Source organism: Tyto alba, unplaced genomic scaffold (genome assembly GCF_018691265.1).
Source record: "Tyto alba isolate M040663 unplaced genomic scaffold, T.alba_DEE_v4.0 Super-Scaffold_38, whole genome shotgun sequence".
Classification (NCBI taxonomy): Eukaryota; Metazoa; Chordata; class Aves; order Strigiformes; family Tytonidae; genus Tyto; species Tyto alba.
The window spans coordinates 24,719,633-24,742,719 of NW_024881313.1; the positions used below are offsets into that span (position 1 = coordinate 24,719,633).

General features: G+C 41.8%; 1 protein-coding gene across 2 annotated transcripts; it reads right to left on the minus strand.

Annotated features, from left to right (window-relative positions):
- Window positions 1–1,237: 1,237 nt before the first annotated feature.
- Window positions 1,238–23,056, minus strand: MAP3K8 (mitogen-activated protein kinase kinase kinase 8). 2 transcript variants are annotated; one of them, XM_032982589.2, is made up of 10 exons: window positions 22,829–23,056; window positions 21,918–22,118; window positions 17,955–18,079; window positions 16,680–17,040; window positions 13,836–14,000; window positions 12,072–12,333; window positions 9,386–9,492; window positions 5,034–5,186; window positions 4,160–4,406; window positions 1,238–2,636 (listed from the first exon to the last, which is right to left on the minus strand). In XM_032982589.2, the coding sequence occupies exons 3-10, from the start codon at window positions 17,987–17,989 to the stop codon at window positions 2,503–2,505; spliced, it is 1,464 nt and encodes a 487-aa protein (XP_032838480.1). In that variant the 5' UTR covers window positions 17,990–18,079; window positions 21,918–22,118; window positions 22,829–23,056; the 3' UTR covers window positions 1,238–2,502. The 2 variants fall into 2 exon arrangements, with proteins under 2 accessions (XP_032838480.1, XP_042657665.1); XM_042801731.1 differs by lacking the exons at window positions 21,918–22,118; window positions 22,829–23,056 and adding an exon at window positions 20,968–21,024.
- Between the last annotated feature and the right edge of the window lie 31 nt (window positions 23,057–23,087).

Here is a 23,087-nt window from a genome sequence, read left to right on the forward strand (position 1 = left end):
ACTCAAGTGATGTGACATGCTTAGCATATGATGTTTTCCTCCAGAGAGAAATCCCTGCTTAGCTGCATCCTGAGCCTCACCTGAAAAATAGTCCTCAGCTATTAGAAAGCTCACAGAGCCGGTATCAATGCGTGGTGTTCAGTGTACCTGAACAGCTACTTGTTGATTGTGTACCAGTCCTCTGAAGTGATATTTATCATGAAGCCTCATATTGTTTAGAGCTGTAGATGTGCCTATAAAGATCTACTGGTTCACTCAGCCAAACCTTATCACCTATATCTGGCAGTACATAAACTGTAATTACTTTGAATAACCTGGTCACTTACTACTTGCATAATGTGAAGATATGTAAGAGCTGTATACTAAGAACGAATATTAAATAGTGAGCCTGTCCCCATATGCAGATTTCCATGACAAATCATTTAACTGGGTGGGGGAGAGGAGGATGGTATTAAAGAAAAACATCAGTGTAGCATTTTTCAGGCAACGGTAAAAGCCCCCTAATGCAACATAATTCATATAATTCTGACATGGACCTCATTGTTGAAGTATCTAGGCACTTGATAAGCATTTGCATAACAACTAGCCCCTATTTGGTGGGGATAAACACCTTGATTTTATAGAAGGAAAACTGGGGAAGAGATTTTAAACCCATCTCCAGTTACCTGAAAAGCTGCTCCCTACTAATTCTATGAATCTCATTAAAGATCAAAAGCCGTCAGCAAAAGATCAGAAAATTGAACCCAGGTCTCTCAAGGTGAAGGTGAGCATCCAAACCATTAGGTTGTGCTTTCTTCAAGTCAGCTACACTGGAAGTCTGATTCCCAAATACCCTGATCACTACAGACAGGATTAATATGAAGAGGGCTCCCCTACACAGCTCTCCTCAAAGCAGCTGGTTATCTGGAGATTTTGCACAGAGTACAAGAGCAGGTGGGTTATTCCCAGCAGGGTTTTTTGTAGCAATCAACATCAGGACTGAAGCGCTGCATGTTGTACACAACTGCTGTGCAATATCCAGGCAGTCCAGAAGGAGTATTGGGGTCTGAGAATGAGATTTTGTCAGAAATGCGCACTGTCTGTTACCAGAGTCCAAAATCCATCAATGACCCTCACCCAACTCCCCAATAAGTGGAACGACGCATGCAGTGTACCTGGGCCGTGGTAGAGGAGGTTGGCCCAAATACGGTCACATTCCCACGCTGTTTTCAAGATGAAAGAGCAGAGCAACCACGTCTCAAGGCACTGAGCTGGATTTATTCATTTGACCGTATCAGTATCAAACTAGAAATCATCTGTTTAAGATCATGTGTTACACAGGAGCAGCATTAAATAACAGACATATGAAAAAGAGACTGTGCTTCAGAAAAGATTGAGTGTACAACATACACAGTATGCCATTTTAACACAAATGCTTATAAAGAGTCGACCTAAGCATCAAAGAGTTTTATAAAAGTTTACGTTCTCATCCCATGGGATGTACAGAACTATGCAGTTTACATAGTTTTACTATCATCCAAAACATCATGTTTCAAATGTATGAGGCACAGCAAGACCAATATAATTCCATTTCCATAGGAACATAAACACAGCTTGTCACTAATGACACGCTTTCCAAACCATAGCACTCACAACAATTATACACGTGTACAATCTTAAAGTATTAAAAAGCAGGAGTCTGGAGCCTGCTCACTGTTACCAGTAGGCAATAACATTTGATCTACCCTTGAAAACTACCCAAGATATCCTTGTAGTAGCTGTAACATAGGAAGCAGGTAGAGTAACTGTCAGGGCCAGCTTGCTGTGGTATTCCCAAACCAATATAGCCCCTGAAGAACTCCCTCCACCCACAGAGAAGGGGGACAGCGCCCTGCTTAGTTCTGACAGCACAGGGAAGATGCAAAGTTAAAATGCATCTGTAACCAAGTGATGCTTTGACTCCAGAAAGGGCTGACAGAAATTAGCTCATCTTAAGGGAGGCCCTGATTTCCATTAAGAATGAGCAGAGACTGGCTAAGTCTCAAAGACAGAAGAAGACTGAACCATTCTTTGGTTAAATCAAGGACTTTTTTTTTTTTTTTTTTTTTTTTTTAGAAGTTTTTCTCTAAGGACAGCTCAGAGAGACTGAATCTTAAAGCCCACATTCTCCTTTTTATTTTTTTTTTTTTTAACCCCATGGCAGTATTTGCAAGCATATATTATAAGTTTTATAAAAGTGCAAGGCCCAGCACAGGAAGATATCCTGGATTAAGACATTCCCAGCAGTGATCTTTTGCCATCATCTTGTTGGTCAATCAGCAGATGCGCAAATATCATTGCTTGGGATCAGCTTATCAGAGCCCCTAAGGGTTTAGCTTAGTCATCTGTGCAATTAAACATGATTCACATTTGACAGCCTACAGTGGCAATATTTTTATGTACAAATTTGAAAATCAAGTCTTAAAATCGAGTTTTAAGAGGTAGAGGTCCATTTCTGACTTGCCAACGCAAAATGTTACTAAGTCAGTCATATTCTAAGGCTGGTGGCCCTCTAACAATATTGAAGTAACCAGCTAGAGCTCCAAGATCTATGTAGAGTGATCTTTGCCTCTTTAGCAGGTCTGACTCTTCCATGCTCCCAGTACACAATGAGGAATCTAAAAAGGAAAGAGATGAAGCATGTCATTATTGCACAAATAGCTGCGTTAGTTCAGTTTCATGGTTGTAGACATTACTGGAATAATTGGTGTGATATTTGCCTTTATTAGCCTGTGTTTTAGAAAATTTAATTTTTAAGGACAATATAACTTAAACCTCAAAATATAATAAAAGGTAACAAATCAACCCACAACTCTAGAACAAAGAAACATAAGCAGTTCGCTACTGAAAAGAGCAAGTGTGTTCAACTACTTAAGAAAAAAATCTCCATCAGTTGGGACAGCTATGCAGAGCTTCCTCATCCTCTGAGCCATAGTGCTAAAGGAGATTGGTGCAAGAAACAAAACCTGCTTTCTGTCAGCTGAGAATTTCCCTTCATTACAGGGAAATTTTTATCTAAACAGATGACATCCTCTTAGTGTTGCTGGGTGTGACAATACCAAACAAATACGGGACCATCAGTCTCAGATACTTTTTTTTTCTTTTAAATCAGGTCTGAATAAACCAGACCTGGTTTGCAATGGCAGAACTCCTCTGAATACTTGTACAATGAGCATCCTGGAATCTCAAGCACCTAAACTGAAGTTGCAGTTTAATGGTCAAATATTTTTGAATCTTCAAAAGAATTGATTCAGATGGCCTGAGCCAGTCAAAGGATTATGCACCCACAAGGCAAAATCCAGAAGGAGCAATGCCATTCTAGGTGCAAAGGCTGTGATTCATTTAAATGTTAAGCGGATTTGTTGCAACCATTATGCATTACAGCACCCAAAACTTTGCATAGATATCTTTTCAAATGCTTACCACAATCAAATGAACCACTTGTCTGGAGTCAGTTTTTAAATGCATTTTGTCATGACCCTTCTAACATATTTTAGAAGAAAGTAATTTTGAAGCCTGTTAGCAGATTGCTGGCACTACATCTCCCTTGGGCTTGGTATTATCTGGGGATGCACTGAGTTTCCTAACTGGTTCATGTATTATCCTTCATAAAGCACTTATTAATGCACAAGAGGAACTGTGTTCTATCCTACAGTCATTTTTGGTTTTCAACACAGGGCTTGTACTGCTGACACTCAGAAACATTGCAGTTATGGTTTTGTGTGCGTCTTCTTGTTTAAGAAGTCAGAAAGTATTAGATTTGGTGGTGGTTGTTGTTGGACTTCTGTTGTTGCTGTTAACCAAACCCTTAGTATCAATAAAACATCTCTAGTACTGTGGCAAATTAAGGCAATCTGGGACAGCAACCCGTGGTTCAAGTGCTCTGAATGACTGCCAGAGCTTTTTCATGAGCCAGCCCTTCTGGAATTGCAGAATGCAGGCTGAGTTCTTCCCCTGTTGAAGTCAATGGGCATTTTACGTAACACTTGATGAGCTCTGGGTCTGATCTCATCTGATTGGGATTTTTACTGGTTTCTTTCCAAAAGCTTTTTGAGTTTCATTTGTTTCTAAACACTCAAATCAAGTTTTAACACAAACTAAAATCTACAAAGTGCAAGGTAAGTAAGCCTGATATCATTACCTGTTATGTTTTCTGGCAACTGCAGCTCCTTCCTTGCAAGTAGTCTTTTCCTTTCAAACAATGCTGAGTCCAAACTCTGGCACCGTGGCTGCTCTTCTGGGGGTGGGTGTAAGGCTTCGTGTTTCAGTAAGTCTGCTGCAGACAGTCTGTGATTAGGATTTCTTTCTAGAGCTGCTTCTAGCAACTCTCTCATGGAAGTGCTGCAGTCTTCAGCAATGTCCTCTAAGGGGGGAGCTTGCTTGTGTATCTGTTGAAATAACAAAAGACCATTGAAACAGTTATTCCAAAACCAATGGAAGAGGAAGTCACAGATGACCACGAGTGGTCTGGGAATTCCCCACTTAAAATTCATCACCTCCCTAAGCTGGGCTGGCCAATTAGAACAGAACATGCAACTGCACAAAATCTACCTTTTTAAAATCAGATTTTATCATAAACTTAAAAACTCAAAGCAATTCCAAGCAAGCCCAAGATCCAGCGTAATGCAAATTCACCAGGTCTCTGTACCACACTGGAAGAACCAGAGAATCAAATTTGCCAGTCTCCAGCATTTATCTGCAACCTCTAAGCAAAACAGACAAGTAGAACACGGATGGGCTTGTTTCAATCAAGTTTCACACTGTTCTAACCCTGTCCTTGCAGTAAACCCAAGGCCTGTACACTGTAACACAAACCAGAGATGACTCCAGCTCAGCCTGTGTCTTCCCCTAAATGACCAAAACCTATTTCTTTCTTCCCTCCCCTGAAGCAAAAGGGATGATGTCATCTCTCTGACAATTATTTTCATAGTTTTTATATGACTGGAGCTTTCCCAACAAGAGTACAAGAAACTCTTCAACTGAAACTGAGCTACGGTTTTGCTAAGGACACTTACAATATAGAGGTAGGATGGATATGCAGAACGAGGATATCTGTTCACCCAGGGTGGGATGCCAGTTTGCATATGAATAATAGTAGCTCCCATGCTGTAGATGTCTGCTTTTGTTGTGTGGCCTCTGCAGAGAATAACTTCAGGGCTCATGTAAATCTGTGAAGAATAGCCAAAAAAAGATTAATCAATAGGGGAAAACAACAAGCAAAGATGAATCGTGACATTTCGTCACCCGGGAAACCCCCCTCTGAAGGGATGCATACCTTCACCCTAGACACCAAGCACCATCTGGGGAATAAGATTTTTCTGCTCTGCACATTACCACAATCACAGAGATTTTCTGCTCTGGCACCTAGACAAACTCATATTCCAGGTTTGCCCTCCCCAGACAGGCCACAACTCAGTCGCTATGGGACTTAGCTGAGCTGTGAAAGGCTGAGATTCGAGCCACAGCTCCGCTTCATTTAGCTGGATAGTAGGAACCTCATTCCTCCACAGCAAAAGGAAGTGCCTGAATTGCCAGCCTGTTTTGTGGGGCACTGCTGGGACTGCTCCATTCTGCTTGAACAACTTGGGCATGTACTAGGCAAAAGAGAGGGTAACCACACTGTTAGCCACCCAGCTTGGGGTAGGAGTCCACTCCTCAAATCACTGTTACATGGGATAGTATACAGCTCTTCTGGACAGAACTGACAGATACACACCCTACTGTCTTCCTTACTCTTCTCCTCCCCCACTTTATCCAATAACCTGCATGATGGGGCATTATCCTAATAAATGGGATGGTGAAAAACAAGCCAGGTCTAAGGCAAGGCATAAATTAAAAGCCAGGTTCTCAAATCCTGCTGTGTGCCTCTTCCATCAGATTACCCCAGAGCAGCTATTAAGGCAAGCATCCCTCTTCCATCCTTTTTTTAAACCAAAAATTCTAATCTTGTCTAAACCAAAATACAGTTTCCGTCCAAACATTTCACTGAAACGTTTGGATTTGCCAAGACCCTGCAGAAGGATTCAGTGGGAAGCTCAAGGCAGCTGGGAGAGCAGCTGGTGGAGAACCTGACAGGTAAGATGCAGGAGGCACACCCCACGGGTGGCAGGAGCTGCCTCCACAGCTCGGCCACTGCCACTGGCCAAAGGAGCTGGTTTCAACACAACGTGGGTGCAGCCCCAAAACACGCTAAGTTAGCAAGCCGCTCTATTTGCTTCTGGTTTCTACTTTTCCTTCACCCAATTTCCCTCTAAAGAAGCCAAACAGAACTTTAACTAGTTCAAGTCATCCTGCCACAAAGAATCACATTAAAAGCCATTAACTGACACAAGAACAGGAAGTTAAGTCATCACAGCATGGTTTGACTACTTATTACCACAGATTGAGAACTGCTGTAGGGCTCATGCAAATTCCAAGGAATATTTCTCAGTAAATCATACACTGTATCAGCAAACAGAGCTTCAGATCTGTTGCGGTTCAGCCAGTGTCTGCAGCTGCTACTTCTATCCATTGCTTTCCTCAGGGCTAAGACAGAATAAGTGCATCTGCACCCACCACCTTTAAGTCTCATAAGAAGCAAAGAACAGAAGTTCTACTTTTGTAAGAAACAGTCATTAGCAAATACAGTGCAACTTGAGTGAAACCCATATAAACAAAAAGCAGCTGTCACCTTGAGGGAAAAAGGATACTGGCACAAGAACCTGTCTGTAGTTATACTCAAAGTGTAAAAATGGTCAAGATGCACCTTGATTCTCCAGGGACAAACAGCAAAAATGAGATGTGCACCAAAGCTGTGATTTCAGACTGATTTAGATTGGCCTGACTCTGTTGTCACCAAAGAAGGCAGCCAAGCCCCGGATACATTCCCACTCCTTTCTACTGCTGGGCTGGCACTTGTCTGCCAGTCAGACCAGAGACACGAGCCAGCTAAAAAACAGTCCTTTTCTTAGCACACTGTGCTAGTTTTACTTTAGCATTCCTGAAAATTAATCACACCTTCCACATACAACAAACCTTAGCAAACAACTTTTTCCTCCCCTCAAATGGTTGTAACTGAAGCTTACATATTTTGATAAAGTGACACAAGCATAACAGAAAGCGTAGCAAATGGCTAGAAAAAGTATTTCCTGCAGAGCAGTTTCATCACAACCATGGTATATTGGTGCTGCATGCCTTGTACACACACTGTTCAGAAAACCCAGATTTTTCATGCTACACCAACTAAACAAAACTTAACCATCTTTCAATCATTCTGCCCAGAATTGCAACTATTGATTTTCATAAACACAAAGAAGATTCACATAATTCACAGTTTCTGTGCTATAGAAGTAAGTAAAAATTCTAAACCCCCAGAGGAGAACGTGCACAAGAGAAAGATAACTTCAACTGTCAGTTACTTCATGGACATGAACCCCTGCCAACACCAGACATAAGAGAAACCTCCTGGTTCACAGGCACAATGCTGCATGGCAGTGATAGAGCCCTGAACAAAGGGTTGCACAACTACGTGCAGAAACAGCACTCCTGGACAACTACACTACTTCTTAAGGCTGAATAATAGAGGGTGCAAAACTCAGGAGGACTTTGGAAAGTCAAGATCTTACTTTGAAAAAAAAAAAAACAAGAAAGCCAGTGCTATCAAAGACTACAGAGGGCGTTTGTGGGTGACTGGACTACACACCCCACAAGGCTGAACACAGGCACTGTGGAAAGGAAGATGCCTAGGAGGAAGGCTGAGCAGAAAAACCTATAAACTAGCATTCATGATGTTACTATAAGTCTTTGACTGGTATCTGAAAATCTCCCTTCACAGTGCTCTCTGCAATCTTGCTTCTGGCCTGCAATACTGTGGCAAACAGCAGGATTGCTGGTCCTGAGGACTGGCTACCTCTCCCCTGAGACAGCAAACACCAAGCACCACCATGTTTCAGGGTTGTGAGGATTATCTGCTGAGAACACGACTGCAGGTGCTGAACAGTGAGGAATAATTTTCTTCCTACTAAATGAAGAACTGTTTTTCACAGTTGTTCTTACCAACATGAACGTGGCCTGTCCTCCAACAGCCAGGAGTGGATCACCACCAGTCCACTCCACAAACCTGGAAATTTCCTGTTTACACACATGTCCATCCTTGGAAAATACCCTACCCGGGCTTCCAACTAATTTCCACCATTTTTCTTATTCTCATGAAGAGCACACAAAACCCCCTTAAAAAAACAAACAAAAAAACCCCAAACCAAAGCAAAAAAAAAAAAAACAAAAAAAAAAACCCACAAAGCACATACATTAAATGCCAGAAAGCATGTTGCTTCCAATACAGTAAACATTTTAAACTCTTAACTCCCCTGACTAGAAAGACAGTTAAAACAAATGTTCAATTATTTTCCTAAATATCTTGAAAAAAAAGTAAACAAACAAGCCTGACATTCTGTGAAATCTTGGTTTATCCTATACTTCCAATGAGTGAGATGCTCTTTGTCAGTTACACAAGTATCTCCTATAAACACAGGCCTATGCTGTGGAAGACTATCAAAATGGTAAGTGCCAACATTTCAGCTGAAGCGTTTCCTGTAAACAACCTCCTCCGGTAACAGAGAGCATGCAAAGCCACCTCTGCAGCAGCTATCCAAGCTAATTGTTGCTGCTTGGTTATTCGCTAAAGCTCCAGTCCTGGAAACACCTCAGCATCAGTGTAGCTCAAATGGCATGCGGGACCTCTGTGCATATTCAAAGTCAAAGTCACTGACACCATTTAAAAGGGCCCCACCTCCATCACTGTAATGCCCAGGTAAGTTTACCAGATAATCATAAATCATGCTATACATAAACCCCCAAAGGGAAAAAGGGTTACATGTAGTTGGGGAACAGAGGTTAGAAATGTTAAGGGATGAAACCCAAAGGTCTGTAATTTCTGCGGTTTCAAAGGAGGAGTCAAACTACCATGTGGAGCAGGTCACCCCAGTCCATAGCTGGTATCTCGGAAGAAATCTTTACCAGAGCAAAGAACAAATTCCTGTTTGAAGTGTCTCTGACTAGCAGCTGATCCACTGCAAACAACCCTCCTCAGAGTACTGTTCTTTTGTTTGACTTCAGTTTCCAATTTATCTTTGACTTCAGATTTAATAATCACTAACAAATGGGACTGCAGAGAAAGTGACATGGCTTTCAAAGTGTGATATCTGATTCTCCATTCAGCAAGTTGAAAATAAAAATATAATTGAGATTTTATTAATGTTTGTTTGTAACTTTTTCATGTTATGATGAAACTTTTGCCCAAGCTTCTACCCTCAAGCTCTAAATTTGAGCTTAAGTATCACAACCATGGGAGTATTACAACATACGGGCTTTTGTCTCTCGAGCTTCTTACCTCTGTTCCTCTAAGGTCTTTGGGATAGTAAATGTCTTCAGTCATTTGAACACTTAGGCCAAAGTCCACCAAAACAGCCTTAGTTGACATAAAGACAATGTTGCTTGCTAAAAGAAAAACAAAAAGGATAACATTTAAGTTCCTAGCACACTGGGCATTTATTCTACAACATGCCTGTTTCATTTGGATGTTAGCCTGAAAAGGGAGATCTGCACAAGCAGTCTCTATAGCCAACACAGTCCTCCTCCTAGACAAAATGGGTCTGGCAGTGATTTGGTCTAATTTTAAATCATGTCTTAAAAATCAAACTGGACTAGTTTACGTAAGAGAAGAATCAACATTTGGGCATTTTCCTAGCTTAAAAAAAAAAAAAAAAAAAAAAAAAAAAGCTAAGGGTGAGGGAGAAATGTGGAAGACTGGTAGGCAGTTCAGCACAGTGAGGCTTGCTCTGAAGATGTTTAATAGTCTCCAAGGTGGAGAGCCTGCTGTGCAGGTCTGGCTAGAAACAACATTAACCGTTGGTCACTGAAAGGTTTCTCTACACTAATCATTTCAATGAAGTCAAACGTAGAGAGGAACTGAGGCGCCTCCACAGCGGCCACACCAGTCTCACGCACCCATCAGTGAGAGTGGCTCAGCGTAACAGAGGACAGACCGTGGCTGCTAAAGTAAAAAAGGACAGTGAGTTCCAATACTCCCACCAAATTGCAGCAATATCTAGGAGCTTAATTCACTTTCATTCATAGAACTCTGCCTAAGGCACAACTTTGTTCTCAGTGGCTTTCTCTGCAGTTGTATTTCTGATCAAAAATTTATGAAGGCAGCGCTCTGTGTAATCCTTGAAAAATTCTTGTTTGTTGTTTCAAAAGATGTGGACAAATGAAATCTCCAAGTTACACAACAGAAACACATTTTCTCCCAGAGCAAACCGTGGGTCATTTTCTATCTTGACAGTGACCACCATGACCATCCAGTGAAAAGACACAGGTTTGATTTCAGCAGTACTGGTTCCTGGAGCAATCCTTCACACATTTGACTCCTTACCAGTGCTATGAAATTTTGTAAATAAATTTGTAATTTTAAGGATACATGTGAAGATATGGATTTTAAACACCAAACAAAGGATGGTGCAGAGTGCCACACTACCACAGCACAGCAGGCTCTGATGCTTTTTTGGGACTGTACCCAGCCCCCAGCTTCAGCTAGTTTTGGACTAAATTCCCCCCACCAAATAACCTCATATTTAACTGCTTTCCAACCAAGGGTTAAAATGAGTGCCAGCACTGAGCTGCTCCCAAGAGCCAACAGAAGGTCCTCCTCCCCTTCCTGGCTCATGGCAGTTTTTCTTTCAGTAAAATCCCCATCAGAGGTGCTTGGGAAACAGCCTTTTCTATTGATTCTGCCCGGCGAGGGAAAACACACACTTCGGCTCACTTGAGCAGAGGCCACCTTGCCAGGCAGAGGGCACGGCTGCCACTAAGGGCCGGGTTACCCAGCTCACCCCCTTGGACCGGGTTTGCACCCAGGCGTCTCCAGGCCCGGTGGCCATCAGCCCCGGGCAGCCTCCACCTCAGCTCCTGCCCTGCACCCAGTAACGCAGAAAAAGGCTGCAAAAAGCAAAACGCGCTCACATCCACAACAGGCTCGTCTCCTTCCCACTATCTGGATGTAATAGGTTGAGTTTTGGCTGGTTTGTTTTTTAAACTTTTTAATTAATGTCATTGTTGTTGCCAATTACAATAAACCCACAGGAAAGACTCTTACTACAAGCAAGAAAGTGTAACTAAAAGAAAAATTAAGCAGTTTTATAGTTGTCAGAATCTCAAAGGCTTACATCTAAAGTACCGACCCACATCAACCAAAAAAAAATTCAAAGCCAAGATAAAAATTTAGCAATTCCTGATAATCGTCTTCTGTCAACTATTTATTGAAGCACTTCAGTTTGAATATTTCTATTTTGAACCCTCAGGTTCAGCAAAAATCAATTCGCAGAAGAGATACGTCTTCATTAGAAGCACTGTTACTAGAAAGCAGAATTTATTTGTCTGCGGGGAGGGGTGGTGCTGGGAGAAACAGTATTTAATATTAAATTACATGTAACACATTAAAATTAAATTTTAAAGTAATTTAATATTAATATATTTAATTTCAGTTAATATGAATACATTTTGGTTATTTATACATGTTAATACCCAGAGCTTTTTAAAATCAAATCTATGCTAAAATTTGCAGTAATTGTTGAAAGAAAAAAAAGCAGTACAAATTATGTATTTAGTCCCAAAGTATCTCAAACTGAGGAACAGCCATGCAGAAACGTAAAACCTAAAAAAAGGTGCAAGTGGAATGTGGGCATGGGAGCACTCAGGATGTATTTACAGTGAAAGAGGGAAACTTCTGGCTTAACACAGACAGATAATTTCGCTCATTTTCTTTAGGGTTTTATTTCAAATTGAATTTCTCAAGAAAGGCAAAGGAAATATGACTTTTGAATCATTCTCTGCACTGAATTAATGAACAGTGTAAATAACGATTATCTCCAGAACCTGACCTTGCCATTTGTTGAGCATTATCCGTCCCTCCCTCCCAGAGACGTGAGGCTACGCACCCCAGCTCAGTCCCAGGCTCTCCACCAGAGCCCCAGCCCAGCCTGGAACAGAAAGCACCCCAAAGAATCAGACACACATACGTTTGATATCGTGGTGGATAATCCTCTTGGAGTGGAGAAAGTCAAGTCCTTTCAGAATATGCTTTGTCACCCAAATGATTTCAAATTCTCTCATGGGACCACAACTCTCCAGCTTTTCCATGACAGATCCTCCCTCTCCGGCTTCCATAAAAAGATGGATCGTCTCATCCCACAAAATAGCACCATATAATTCAGCAATGTTTTCGTGACGGAAACATGCCTGTATTTCAACATCTGACGGTTTGAACTGTTCCACTGGCACCTAGGACATTGAAACAAAACCACAGAAAACAGCTCAAAAAAGTTATACATACTAACAATAGTTATCCTATAGATTAAAATCGAAGAAGGAAGTAAAGCACTCCTATCCACTTGCTAAGACACGGAGCTTTATTTTGGTCCTGTGACTTGTCCTTCCTTTCCAGTTGAGATACATCCTGTTTAAAGTTGAGAAAGTTTTTGGAATCATGCCCAAATAAAAAGTGCAATCTTCCAGAAAAAGCAATGTAGCAAGAGTTATTCCCGTCAAAATCCTGTGGTTACGCAAAAGCTCTATGCAAACTTCCTGGTGAAGGAGATAAAATCCCACTGCTTTTTCCATCAGCTTTGTGCAGTCTCATCTGTTCTACCAGAACTACACACCCATCTGACATGTGGATCAGTGCTCATAGCACTCAGCACAGTCTACAGACTAACCATGATCAGGACCATTACTGACCTTGATTCAACCCTTATCAGCACTGTTTTATGGCTTACAAGAAATGAAACCTGCTTTAAAGTGAGCACCCGGCAGCACTGTATTTCTTTAAAAAGTACTGACGGCAGGTTGCCAAGACAATAAAAAGCAGTGTTTGCTTACACATGGAAAGGCTACTACCGCTCTTTTATTCTCCTTCCCTCAAACTTGCAGCAGTGAACCAAACAAGAGGCTAATATTTTTACTGCAGTAAGAAATACTGTTTGTATTTTCAGAAACATTAGGAAGCTTTAATTCTGCAGTGGGTTATGCAGGAATGGCAAACTAAACCTGACCCAATGTGGATACACTGGCTGCAAAAGAAGGATATACAACAGCCTTCCCAACTCTTTCACACACAGAAGTAATACAGGTTCTTAGTCACAAGTGGGGGGATATAGAGCAGTGGCCCAGCTGATCTTTTACTGGCCCTAAATATTTACTGTTCAATTCAGAACAGTATGTTGAAAGAAAATGCTGACTTGGATCAAAACAGGAGTGTGCTCAGCAGTTTTCTTGACGCATCTCACAACTGTATGCTCAATGCCCACAAGACAATGAGAGTTGCACGTAAGGTGAGTGCTCAGGGACATTAATAGCACTGGAGTAAAGAAAACTTATGTCTGAAGACCTCAGCTAAAGGACAAGATCCTAAAACCATCTGCAGCAACAGGGTTTTGCTATCACCTTCAGCGGGGACATGATCTCATGCTGGTATTTTACCACTGTGAGTACAGCAATACAAGTAGAAATTCTTCCACTCCCACACTGCAGCAGGCCTGCCCGTGTGACAGTTACACATACTTTCAGATACTTTCAAAATACTGAAATTTTTGCAGTCTCAGAGCTAAAAAAATAAAACAAGTTAAAAGTTACAAACATGCATTTTTCTTACCTTGTGTAGACCAACAAAACCAAGATGATCATCAGCCTAACAGTGGAATTTGATGCAGACATACCTGAATATATATTGTATGTACTATGTCATACAATATTTGCTTAGAGATAAAACTACTAAACTAACATACCAGTTTGCATGCCATTCGTTTCTTGGTTTCTCTATCTTGGGCTAAGTACACCTTCCCAAAAGCCCCCCGAGGAATAAAATCAGAGCCAATGTTCCTGTAGGTCAGCTTCCATGGAAACAGAAGCACATCCGAGTCGATTTGATAGCGCCCATTCTTGGGTGTGATCTGTGGAGTCAAAAAAAAAAAACCAAAACACCACAATTAAGTTAAAACTACTTCAAGCCTAATTGATTTTATACATGTAGTGGGAAAAAAAAATACAGAACATATATGTACATGATGTATGCAATCTGTTCAGCAGTCTTTATTTAGAAACACCAAATGGGAACAGCATGTGAGGTGTGGCATTCATTCACAGCTCAGGCATCCACATTTCTCTCCAGTGACTAACTTACAAAGTGTAAGTTGTGATTAATTGTCTTGAAACAACAACAACAGCAGCTGGGTTAATGAAATTATCCACCTCTTGTTATTAGATTCACCTGCACATGTTTGTCCTTCCTGTAATCTGCTAACTGGTTATGCCACATACCTGTTACTCACAGACTATCTTACATGATGTGAGCAAGAGTTTCAGCATTTCCTAATATCACATGTACTGCTAGGGGAACACATTTTAATTTTCCATCTTGTATCAGAGTTTCTGCTGCCTAGTAAAAGGTCAAAGTCTGCCACGATTTTGCCGGCCACCCTCTTCTAGTTTTATACCGTAGTTAAAAAAAAAGAGCAGGAGTCACACTGTCTGCTTTAGGTGGGTAATGCTGGGAGCTTTGGTTCTATATACTATCAACAAATTGAGGAGGGCTCCTCCAGGAAGCAATTCAGAGTGTCTAAGTCAGTATCTTGCTCTAAATCTTCCTCCGAAACAGGTCCCTCCCTCTACACGTGATAGAGAGAGACCGAACTCTTAACTACAGCCATGTGAGTACTGCCTGAGGTTTGATGTTATTTCTTCAGTCTCTTAATATTCTCTCAGCTAAAGAATTAGTAATGTTTTCTGTGAATATGCTCCTAATTAATTTAGGGATGTACAGTATTGTCAGCATCTAGAATATCATTAACCTGTTTACTGCTCCTTTATCGAGCTTCTTGAAGATAAGTAAAAGCAGACCAAGGACAGTTATCACTTTATGTCTGTCACGTGGCCTCATGCACTGAGCAATTCAGCTACCCTTTTTAAGGTAACAGCATATTAGGAAGATTAATGGGTGTAGATTTCTTTTTAAGATGTTATGCACGTAATCCTTCTGTGCTTTAACTACCTTCATGGTTTTCGATTAGAAAAGTAACTTCTTGACTGCTCAAACTGTCATTTGTGACTCATATCCACAAGAAATAAGTTAATTCTTCAAAGTCCTTAATTTTGGGGAGGATAAATTCTTAACTGTTGAGGGGTGTGTGTCTTTTACTAAAAAGTATTTTGCGTAGGTTATGCAGAATGAGCCTGCCCTCTACTTAATAGAACCAAGGTAAAGACTCTAGCAATCCATTCATCTTGCCTGCTCACTTCTGCATTTCAGGGGTTTGAGATTTGCTAATCCACATGGGTTACTCCTGTCCTGGGAAGTAAGACAGACCAGGTGGAATGGATTTGCAGAGCAAGAGAGCAACGACCACCACACTATTCACATTCTCAGGAGGCTTTCGGGACTAGATCCTAGCCTGGTCCTGTGGAGTGAATGCTTACTTGTGGCTGTAACGCATTCTCCAGTTTAGTTTCCACTGAAAGAAATCCAGCTTGTCGCTCCTAGACCCTTCGTGACGTGACCCACAGTGCAGTCCATAGGGGTCACCAGGCAATCACAAACGTTCCTGATCCTAACTAAAATGCTGTAGTTATTTACAACATAGATGTACCTGCTGAAATGCATGTGCAGGTAACGCCCTGCCTTCCAACCACGTGCACCTAATAGCACTTGGTTCATACCAATTGCATGCATCTGTAGAAACAATATGAAAGCAAAACAGCCACGAGTATGTAGAACGCTGTCTATCCTAAGTATAGGAAACATTTAATATTAGTAAGTGTCACTTCAATGTTACAGTTTAAAAGTGACTGTTTTGCAATACTGCAATGCTCCCTCCAAATCAGAATAAAGCAATACCCTGTGCTATTTCACACATAAGCATATTACATGCAAGATAGTTAAGATGATAGACATAGAACACAAACATACATGAATAAACTTCCATTTCATAATTGATTATTTCCAGAGCAACTGAATTTAAATAGAAGTCCAGTGACACTAATTTATGTAGAACACAAATAATTTTAAGAAAAAAATTAACATAACTCAAAACAACACATCTATACTTGAAATTTAGCAGTGTGTGATATTACAAAATATTGTAATTCTGAAAGTCACAGTTGATACTATATGCTTTTTCTCCTTACACTACTACTTTTTACATTTTGGGCAGACAGAGTGAATTCAGTATACCAAAACAGATCCTAGACCTTTATTTGGGACTTTTGCATAATGAACTCTGTTTTCTAGTGCCTTGTGTTCATGCAGTAAAAACTTACCTGCAAGGGTAACCTGTAAACCATCACAGTTGTAGCTTTTGCTTTTTTACTGCATGTCTCAAGTTTGTATTCAATGTGCGAAATTTTTTCTAATCTCCAGGGATACCAAGAGGTAACATAAGAGTTTCTCCATAGCTGCCTGAGACCACAGGGACTAGACTTGATGACCTCAGAGATCCCCTCCAGTCCCAGGTTTGAACATGGAACTACAGCCTGACTGTTACCCCTGAGACTGGGGGTGATCTTTATTTAGATTCATTAAAAGCTCCTAACTCCTAAGGTCTACTAATTTTCAAGTAAAAAGAGACAAGACATACCATATTCAAGAGGATTCCAGATTCTTGCTGTCTGCATCCTTTAAATTGTTTTGCCGTGTTAGACACCTGATTTGCAAAAGCAAGCAGGTCTTCCACAGTCCCATATTTGACAGATGACATCAAAGAAACCTCCCTTTCACAAAACAGTAAGGATTCCGCACGTTCTTCATTTTGATTTGCCTCTTCACACATTGTAATTAAGCTGTCTTCATAGACTGCAAGGTCTCCACCTGGATAAAGGTTTTCCATGATGTCTATCACCTCAGACATATTTAAATTAGTTAGCAACAAGTCAATCTCCTCTTTGCTATCGCTACCCGTGCTCATATACTCCATTACTGTCCACTTTGCAAAACCACTCCTGAAAAAAAAGAAACAAACAAACCTGAAAACACTTCTCACCTAAATTTGTTTTAGCAGAGTAAGAATGAAAAGTGACCAGGGTTACAGACAGCTCATCATTATACAGTTAGATTTAAAATTATTAATTTGTATTATGAAGAAAATCATAATTAGTAGACTGGGCGAAGAAGAAATGGAGAAAAAGTCTTTGCTAGTGAAATTTTATTTAGAAGTTATTGAACCTCCCCTGTCACTCATTCTTGGAGTTTACTTTGATAAAGCTTTTTATCAGAGGAACTAGTACAGTGAGGAAGCATGAACTAGTTACAGTTTGCTGGATACGCAAAAATGAAGAAGCACCCTCAATAGAAATGAAGGAATTAATTATTTGGAAATGAATGACAAAGGGAGATATAAACATACTCAATTAGTTTATCCCCAAGTTTTTATGAGAAATTTATGTGATGTGTCCAGAAAGAGGAGAAGGTCATGGAACAAGATCATTCCACTAGTAATAAGCATCTGTTAGCATCACTGCATAAAGCACAAGTCACCACCTGAGATACACAACCCATCTTTTTTTTTGGCAAATAACTGATCAGAGCTAAAGTTGAACTGAATTTTTCACCAGTTTCAGAAGACAGTCAGAAATTGAGTTATCATAAAACAATAGGCTTTTGAAGCAGTTTCCAGCAGTTTGTTCTGACCTCATTAGTCCTAACAATAACTTTTTAAGATGAATCTTGACCATTTTGCTGAAGTGGACTTTCACTACAAGAAATTGGGTTCAACATCCCCAAAAGTCCCTTCCCATCCCTGGTTCCTGCTTTAAGCCAGAGAGAGTTAAAGTTGAATATTCAAGTTATAAACATGCATGGTCAGTCATTAAAATACACAAATAGCTTTCAACGTGTAAATGTCTAGAGCACTTACCTTGTATTTATCCTGGTTACATCACACAAAACCATCAAAAACGTCTCAATATAATCCCTAAAGTCGTCATGTTTCTTGAACCCGTATTTACCACCAATGATAATTTCACAGCGTTCTGTAGCAGTCTATTAAAAAAAGAAAAACAAATAAAGCCATGGCATCCCAGCTCAAGCAGAAGGACTGGTTTATACTCGTATGATCATTTGCTTCACGGAAAGAAAAACTAGTAATCACAAGGCTGAGATAACAGGGGATTTTTCTGCAGAAAAAGATGACATCTCAAAAAAGAATCAAGCTACTGTATGATCATCCAGATTTCCAAGTAGTAATGAAAAACAGTTTTTCCATAGTTAGGTCCTGAGTTTTATACTCCCTGCCTCATGCTTGCTAATAGCAAAGAAGAGAAGGATTTCCTTTTCCTCTAGCAGAGCTAAGTAAAGCACGCCCTACTTAGAGACCTCACATTTCCCTTTTTCATAATCCACTGCAATCATCTATTTCGGGCAAAAGATAACAACCAGACAAAAAGATACTTAACAAAAAAAAAAAAAAGAAAAGAAAAGCAGCAAGCACAACCTATTTATCTCATGGTCAAGCAGCACAGTCGGTCCCCTGAGGCCACAAAGCAATGCCATTTACCCAGGTACAGTTTCTGGTTATGATCATTATCTTTCTTACCCTCCCCGCAAGGACGTGGAAGCTCTGTGGCACATATTTCTCATAGGTTAGAGTATTTACGTCAGCTCTAACGTTGAAGAAAACCAACTAAAATGACGCGGCTGACTTGGCAGAGAAACTCAGGCCACATGTTGCCTGTTTGAAAGGCAGGAGAGGACAGCTCAGCAGATGCAGCATAGGAAAAGGCGGGGGAATGCCTGCGATGCAACGCACTCCTGTGCAAACCCCTGAGGCGACCGTGGTGTAGCAGCATCGTGCCCCCCCCCCCCCCCCCCCCCCCACCGCCTCCAAGATGGACACAGCGACTTTCACCAGCATTCTATACCAGTTCACCCAGCCTCAAGTCAACCTGACAGCATCCCTAGCATTAGGGCAGCCAGGCAGGAAACCTTGTGGTCGCTAGCACCACTCAAGTGGGGGCACCCAGGCTTTGTATCCAGGGTGCTGAGAGAGGTTAGGTTTTTCCAACCTACACAAGTAGTAAAAGATGCTAAGGCACGTTTTCTAACCCCTAGCATCCCATCTTCCCGCTCTATGCTCAAGCTAGAGGCGGTTAACAACACCTGAAGGTGTTTACTTTTTATTATAAATGAGATTTCTATTTTTCCCACAGCAGGACTTTTATTCATTACTTTTTTTTTTTTTTTTTTTTTTTGGTGCTGAATTATTGGGGGTGGAGAGAAGAGAAACAGTCCAGTCATAAAAGGAACTGAGAGACTGCATGTGTAAAGTCAGGTAAAATTAGAAACTAGTCCTGAGGGACTTTCTGAAGAAAAACATGAGCCTCTAGATGCTCTAGTCTTCTGTGGTTAAAGACAAGTATGTACCAGGATTAAACTAATTCACTCACTGATAACGTTTTCATGCATAAGGCATCTGTACAGTTTAGATGAAATGCAGCTTTCCATAAGCCCCAGCTCTGCTCTGTTCTTCAGAATGTTCCCAAACTACAGCACAATACGAGTAATACCCTCAGCAGTTTCACTACTACCCAAAAAGCTGTGAATAACAAGAAAAAGTAACTACAACCTGCATATTCTCAGTTCTGTGCCTTTAGTGCTTGAGAAAAGGTGCAGACCCTTCATTCTTCCCTGTATCTACCAAATTCTAAACACTAAATTTTTATATAATAAGAACAGTGTCTAGACTGTGTAAAGCTGATTTTTTAAATTAAGCAGCAATTTATGCATTACATTTCCACCACTGGTAAAAAAAGGTGTGTATTTGCCAACAGGGAATTCATTCTTCCTTTTTATCCCTAAAATCCTATACTAGAATCTGTGGTGGGCACTCAAGTAATGTTTTAAATCATTCTATACAATCCAGGTATGTGAAAAAATTATATCACTATTTAAATTCTCAATTAAAACAACTGTTTTTTATCTACAGTGGAAAAATAAAACTAAATGTGAGCACTTATGTCAGTTGCTAAAGCACAAGACTCCTCCAGTTCTACCATAATTTCAACATAGTCACATGAGTAACTAGCTTGCCAAGAGTCTATTTCTCTATTTATCACGAGTAGCTTTTCCTCAAACCCCTTTTTCTGAGAAGCGTGTGGCTTGAAAGCATCCTTGTATCTACCATATTAAAATAAGAGTAACTGGATACCAGACTTCTGAGCTTCTGAGGGATTTTTTTGTGTCAAGGATCAACAAAACAGAAAATGAACAAAACTTACAAGAAAAAATTTAAGAAAACCAAATCCAAAGCCCAAACCTAACCAAAACCCGCACAGACTGGCTCAACACAATCATACATCCTTAATAAAGATATCTTGTGTTGGTTCTACGGAGTAAGTTTTTGGTCTAAGTGGCAAGTAATTGTCCACCTCTGATGAAAAAAAGTCCTTATTTGCTTTTAAGAAAAGTTGTTGACAGACCTTGAAAAACACAATCCCTTTGAAAAAAAAAGTTCTGCTGTTAAGGGACACGAAATATCAACAATTCCATTTTCTGCATCATTTCAGATTTCCACTTGGGAAAAAGACACACGAAAAAAAAAAAAAAAAAAAAAACAAAAAATCTCCTAAGATCTGAGAAAGGCCAGAAGTTCACCTCCAGCCGGGAGGCGGCTCGGTGCCCCCTCCCCTCCCCGCCCCGCCGCCTCCCGGGGCGCAGCGCAGGTGCCGGAGATGAAGCGACTCCGGCGGCAAAGCCGAGGCCGGTCCGGAGGCGGCGGGCAGGCGGGCTGCGGCCCAGCCGGAGCCCCCGAGCCCCGGCGCCCCCGAGCCCCCGCCGTCCCGTCCCGTCCCGTCCCGTCCCGTCCCATCGGGGCTGCCCGAGAGGCTCAGCCCAGCGCCGCCCCCAGCCCCGCTCCCCCGGTCGTCGCTTACCCGCGGAGCGCCGAGAGCCGCCGCGCCGCCCGCCCGCCTCAGCCACCACCGCGGCCGCTCGCCCGGGCCCCGCGGGAGACTCCCGGGGGCGGGGAAGGGCGCAGGTAGCACCGCCCGCCCCTGGCCGGGGGCGGGGGCTCGGGGCGGCTCCGGCCAAGGTTTCTATTTCGGTTTCCTGGAAGGCGGGAGCGAGCGCCGCCGCCCTCCCCCCCCCCGGCTCTGCCGAACGCTCTCGTCGATGTCCCGACATGTCGTTGGCGGTGGCCTTTCCTGGCGACAACTGCGTGTCACGGGCTGGAGGCGTCGGCGAACCCCTTCCCACGGCCCCTCGTGTTCCTACCAGCTTCCTGCACACGCTCAGTTTAAGCGTTATCTGGATAAAACTTCAGCTGAAACTCAGGGGGGAACTTAGGACAGCGATGTGAGGGATTTGTTAGTGGCAGTAGGATTAAAATACTTGGGGAAACTGTAGCATGAGTTTATTAATTACTAAAATAGGGTAGGACTACGTTTCATTTCTCATCCAAAAGGCAGTAACTCCCGCAGGACTGTGCTGCCCAGTAGCTCCTCTTCAGCGAATTAGTTTTTAAGGAGAGAAGTGGCACCTCTCGCTCACCAAAACCCGTTGCCACAGCACTAGGAGCTGATGAGCTGAACTTGTCTCAAGGTCTCATGAGACACGACCTGTGTTTTCTGTTATCTGCACTATAATGACGATTTGCTTACTGAAGTCAGTGGCAAAACTTTCATGATAAAGTTTCAGGACAATCACCTTAGGCTTCAGTGTTTATTATTATTACATACAACTCATTTTCTGTTTATATTATCCAGACACACTGACTCCCCTGTTTAAAGGTTATAAGTGTGCTACCTCTTTTACATTGTTCAAAACTGTTCAAAGTATGGCACAGATGACATTCTGAAATATGCAGGGATTCAGACTGACTCACCACTCAATTTTGTTTTCCTTAGCATCATAACTTAGTACGTGGTACACTGCTCACAGGATGAACCTCTGTTCACACATGGTTTCTTCTCCAAAATACACAGATGATAAATATACTGGCAAACCTCCATAAAGAAGTACGTGTCTTCTTTGTTGAGTTTGACCTTGTTCAATAGCACTGCTCAGTGCATTTGCTAAGAAACATCTGCAAAAAAAATGCAAGAAAGTTGAAGATGATTAAAGGAAGGAAAAACAGAAGAAGGAAATTAATGGGATTGAGGAAGTTGGTAAGCCACAGGACAGGTAAGAGGGAGAGAAGCCAGGCTTAGGAGAGGGTAGAATTGGCAGCACCTTGAAAGTGTGAGGTTACGGCTGAGTAACACATCCTTAACCTGTAGCAGCTCTCACCCTAGGATACCTCAGGTATTCTCTTTCAGGAATTTGCTTGGGTTATTAATTTTCCTAAACCCACAATTAATTTTAATGAAACCATTTTCGTTTTTTAGACTAGCTTCAAAGGGGGAAAGAGGAGGAGCTTTTCTCTCTCCACATCAATGAATTTAGGGAGGACAAGTCATAGGATTCCAGAGGAAACTCACCATGGAGAGATGGAGGAAACGCAAGTTTCTGCTCTGTGACATGCATATGTAGGATATAGATTGAAATATAGTATTTTAAAAGCAATCTACTCTCTATCTTCAGGATCATTCTGGGATACAAACCCAAGATAATCAGGGCACAACAATTACAGACCCTGACATACTAGGAAGCTACCAAGAGCTCTGCAGTGAAGACCTGCTCATAGATGAGTTGCAGCCACATGGCCCCCAACATACACTACAGATGCACCTGCAAGTTCTACATAAACGACTTTTTTTAAATACTAAAGAAAACGATGTTCTCTTCAGTCCACACCTGGGGAACCGTGCTGTAGGCCAGTGACTACTTCCCAGGTGTCCTGCAGCTCCCTGCCCCAACCACCGCACTTCTGATCCCGCAGGACGCGCATCCCGCCTCCCCCACATCGGCTCCGCTTTCGCATCCCTGGCGTGGGACCAGACAAACGTTTTATTTCCCGCTTCTTAAACAGCCAGCCTGCCAAGACCTACCCTCCGCGCCGGGCGGAGGAAGTTTCAGCCTTGCCGGCCGCCGTCGTCGTCGCAGCACGGCGGTC

Bases quoted from the DNA above. Each gene is read 5' to 3' on its own strand.
- MAP3K8 (XM_032982589.2), bottom strand. From the start codon at position 17,989: ATGGTTTTGTGTGATGTAACCAGGATAAATACAAG. The intron at 12,334-13,835 runs GTATGTTAGTTT...TCAATGTCCTAG, and splicing joins AACGAATGGCATGCAAACTG to GTGCCAGTGGAACAGTTCAA. The intron at 2,637-4,159 runs GTAATGATATCA...TTTCCTTTTTAG, and splicing joins GTTGCCAGAAAACATAACAG to ATTCCTCATTGTGTACTGGG.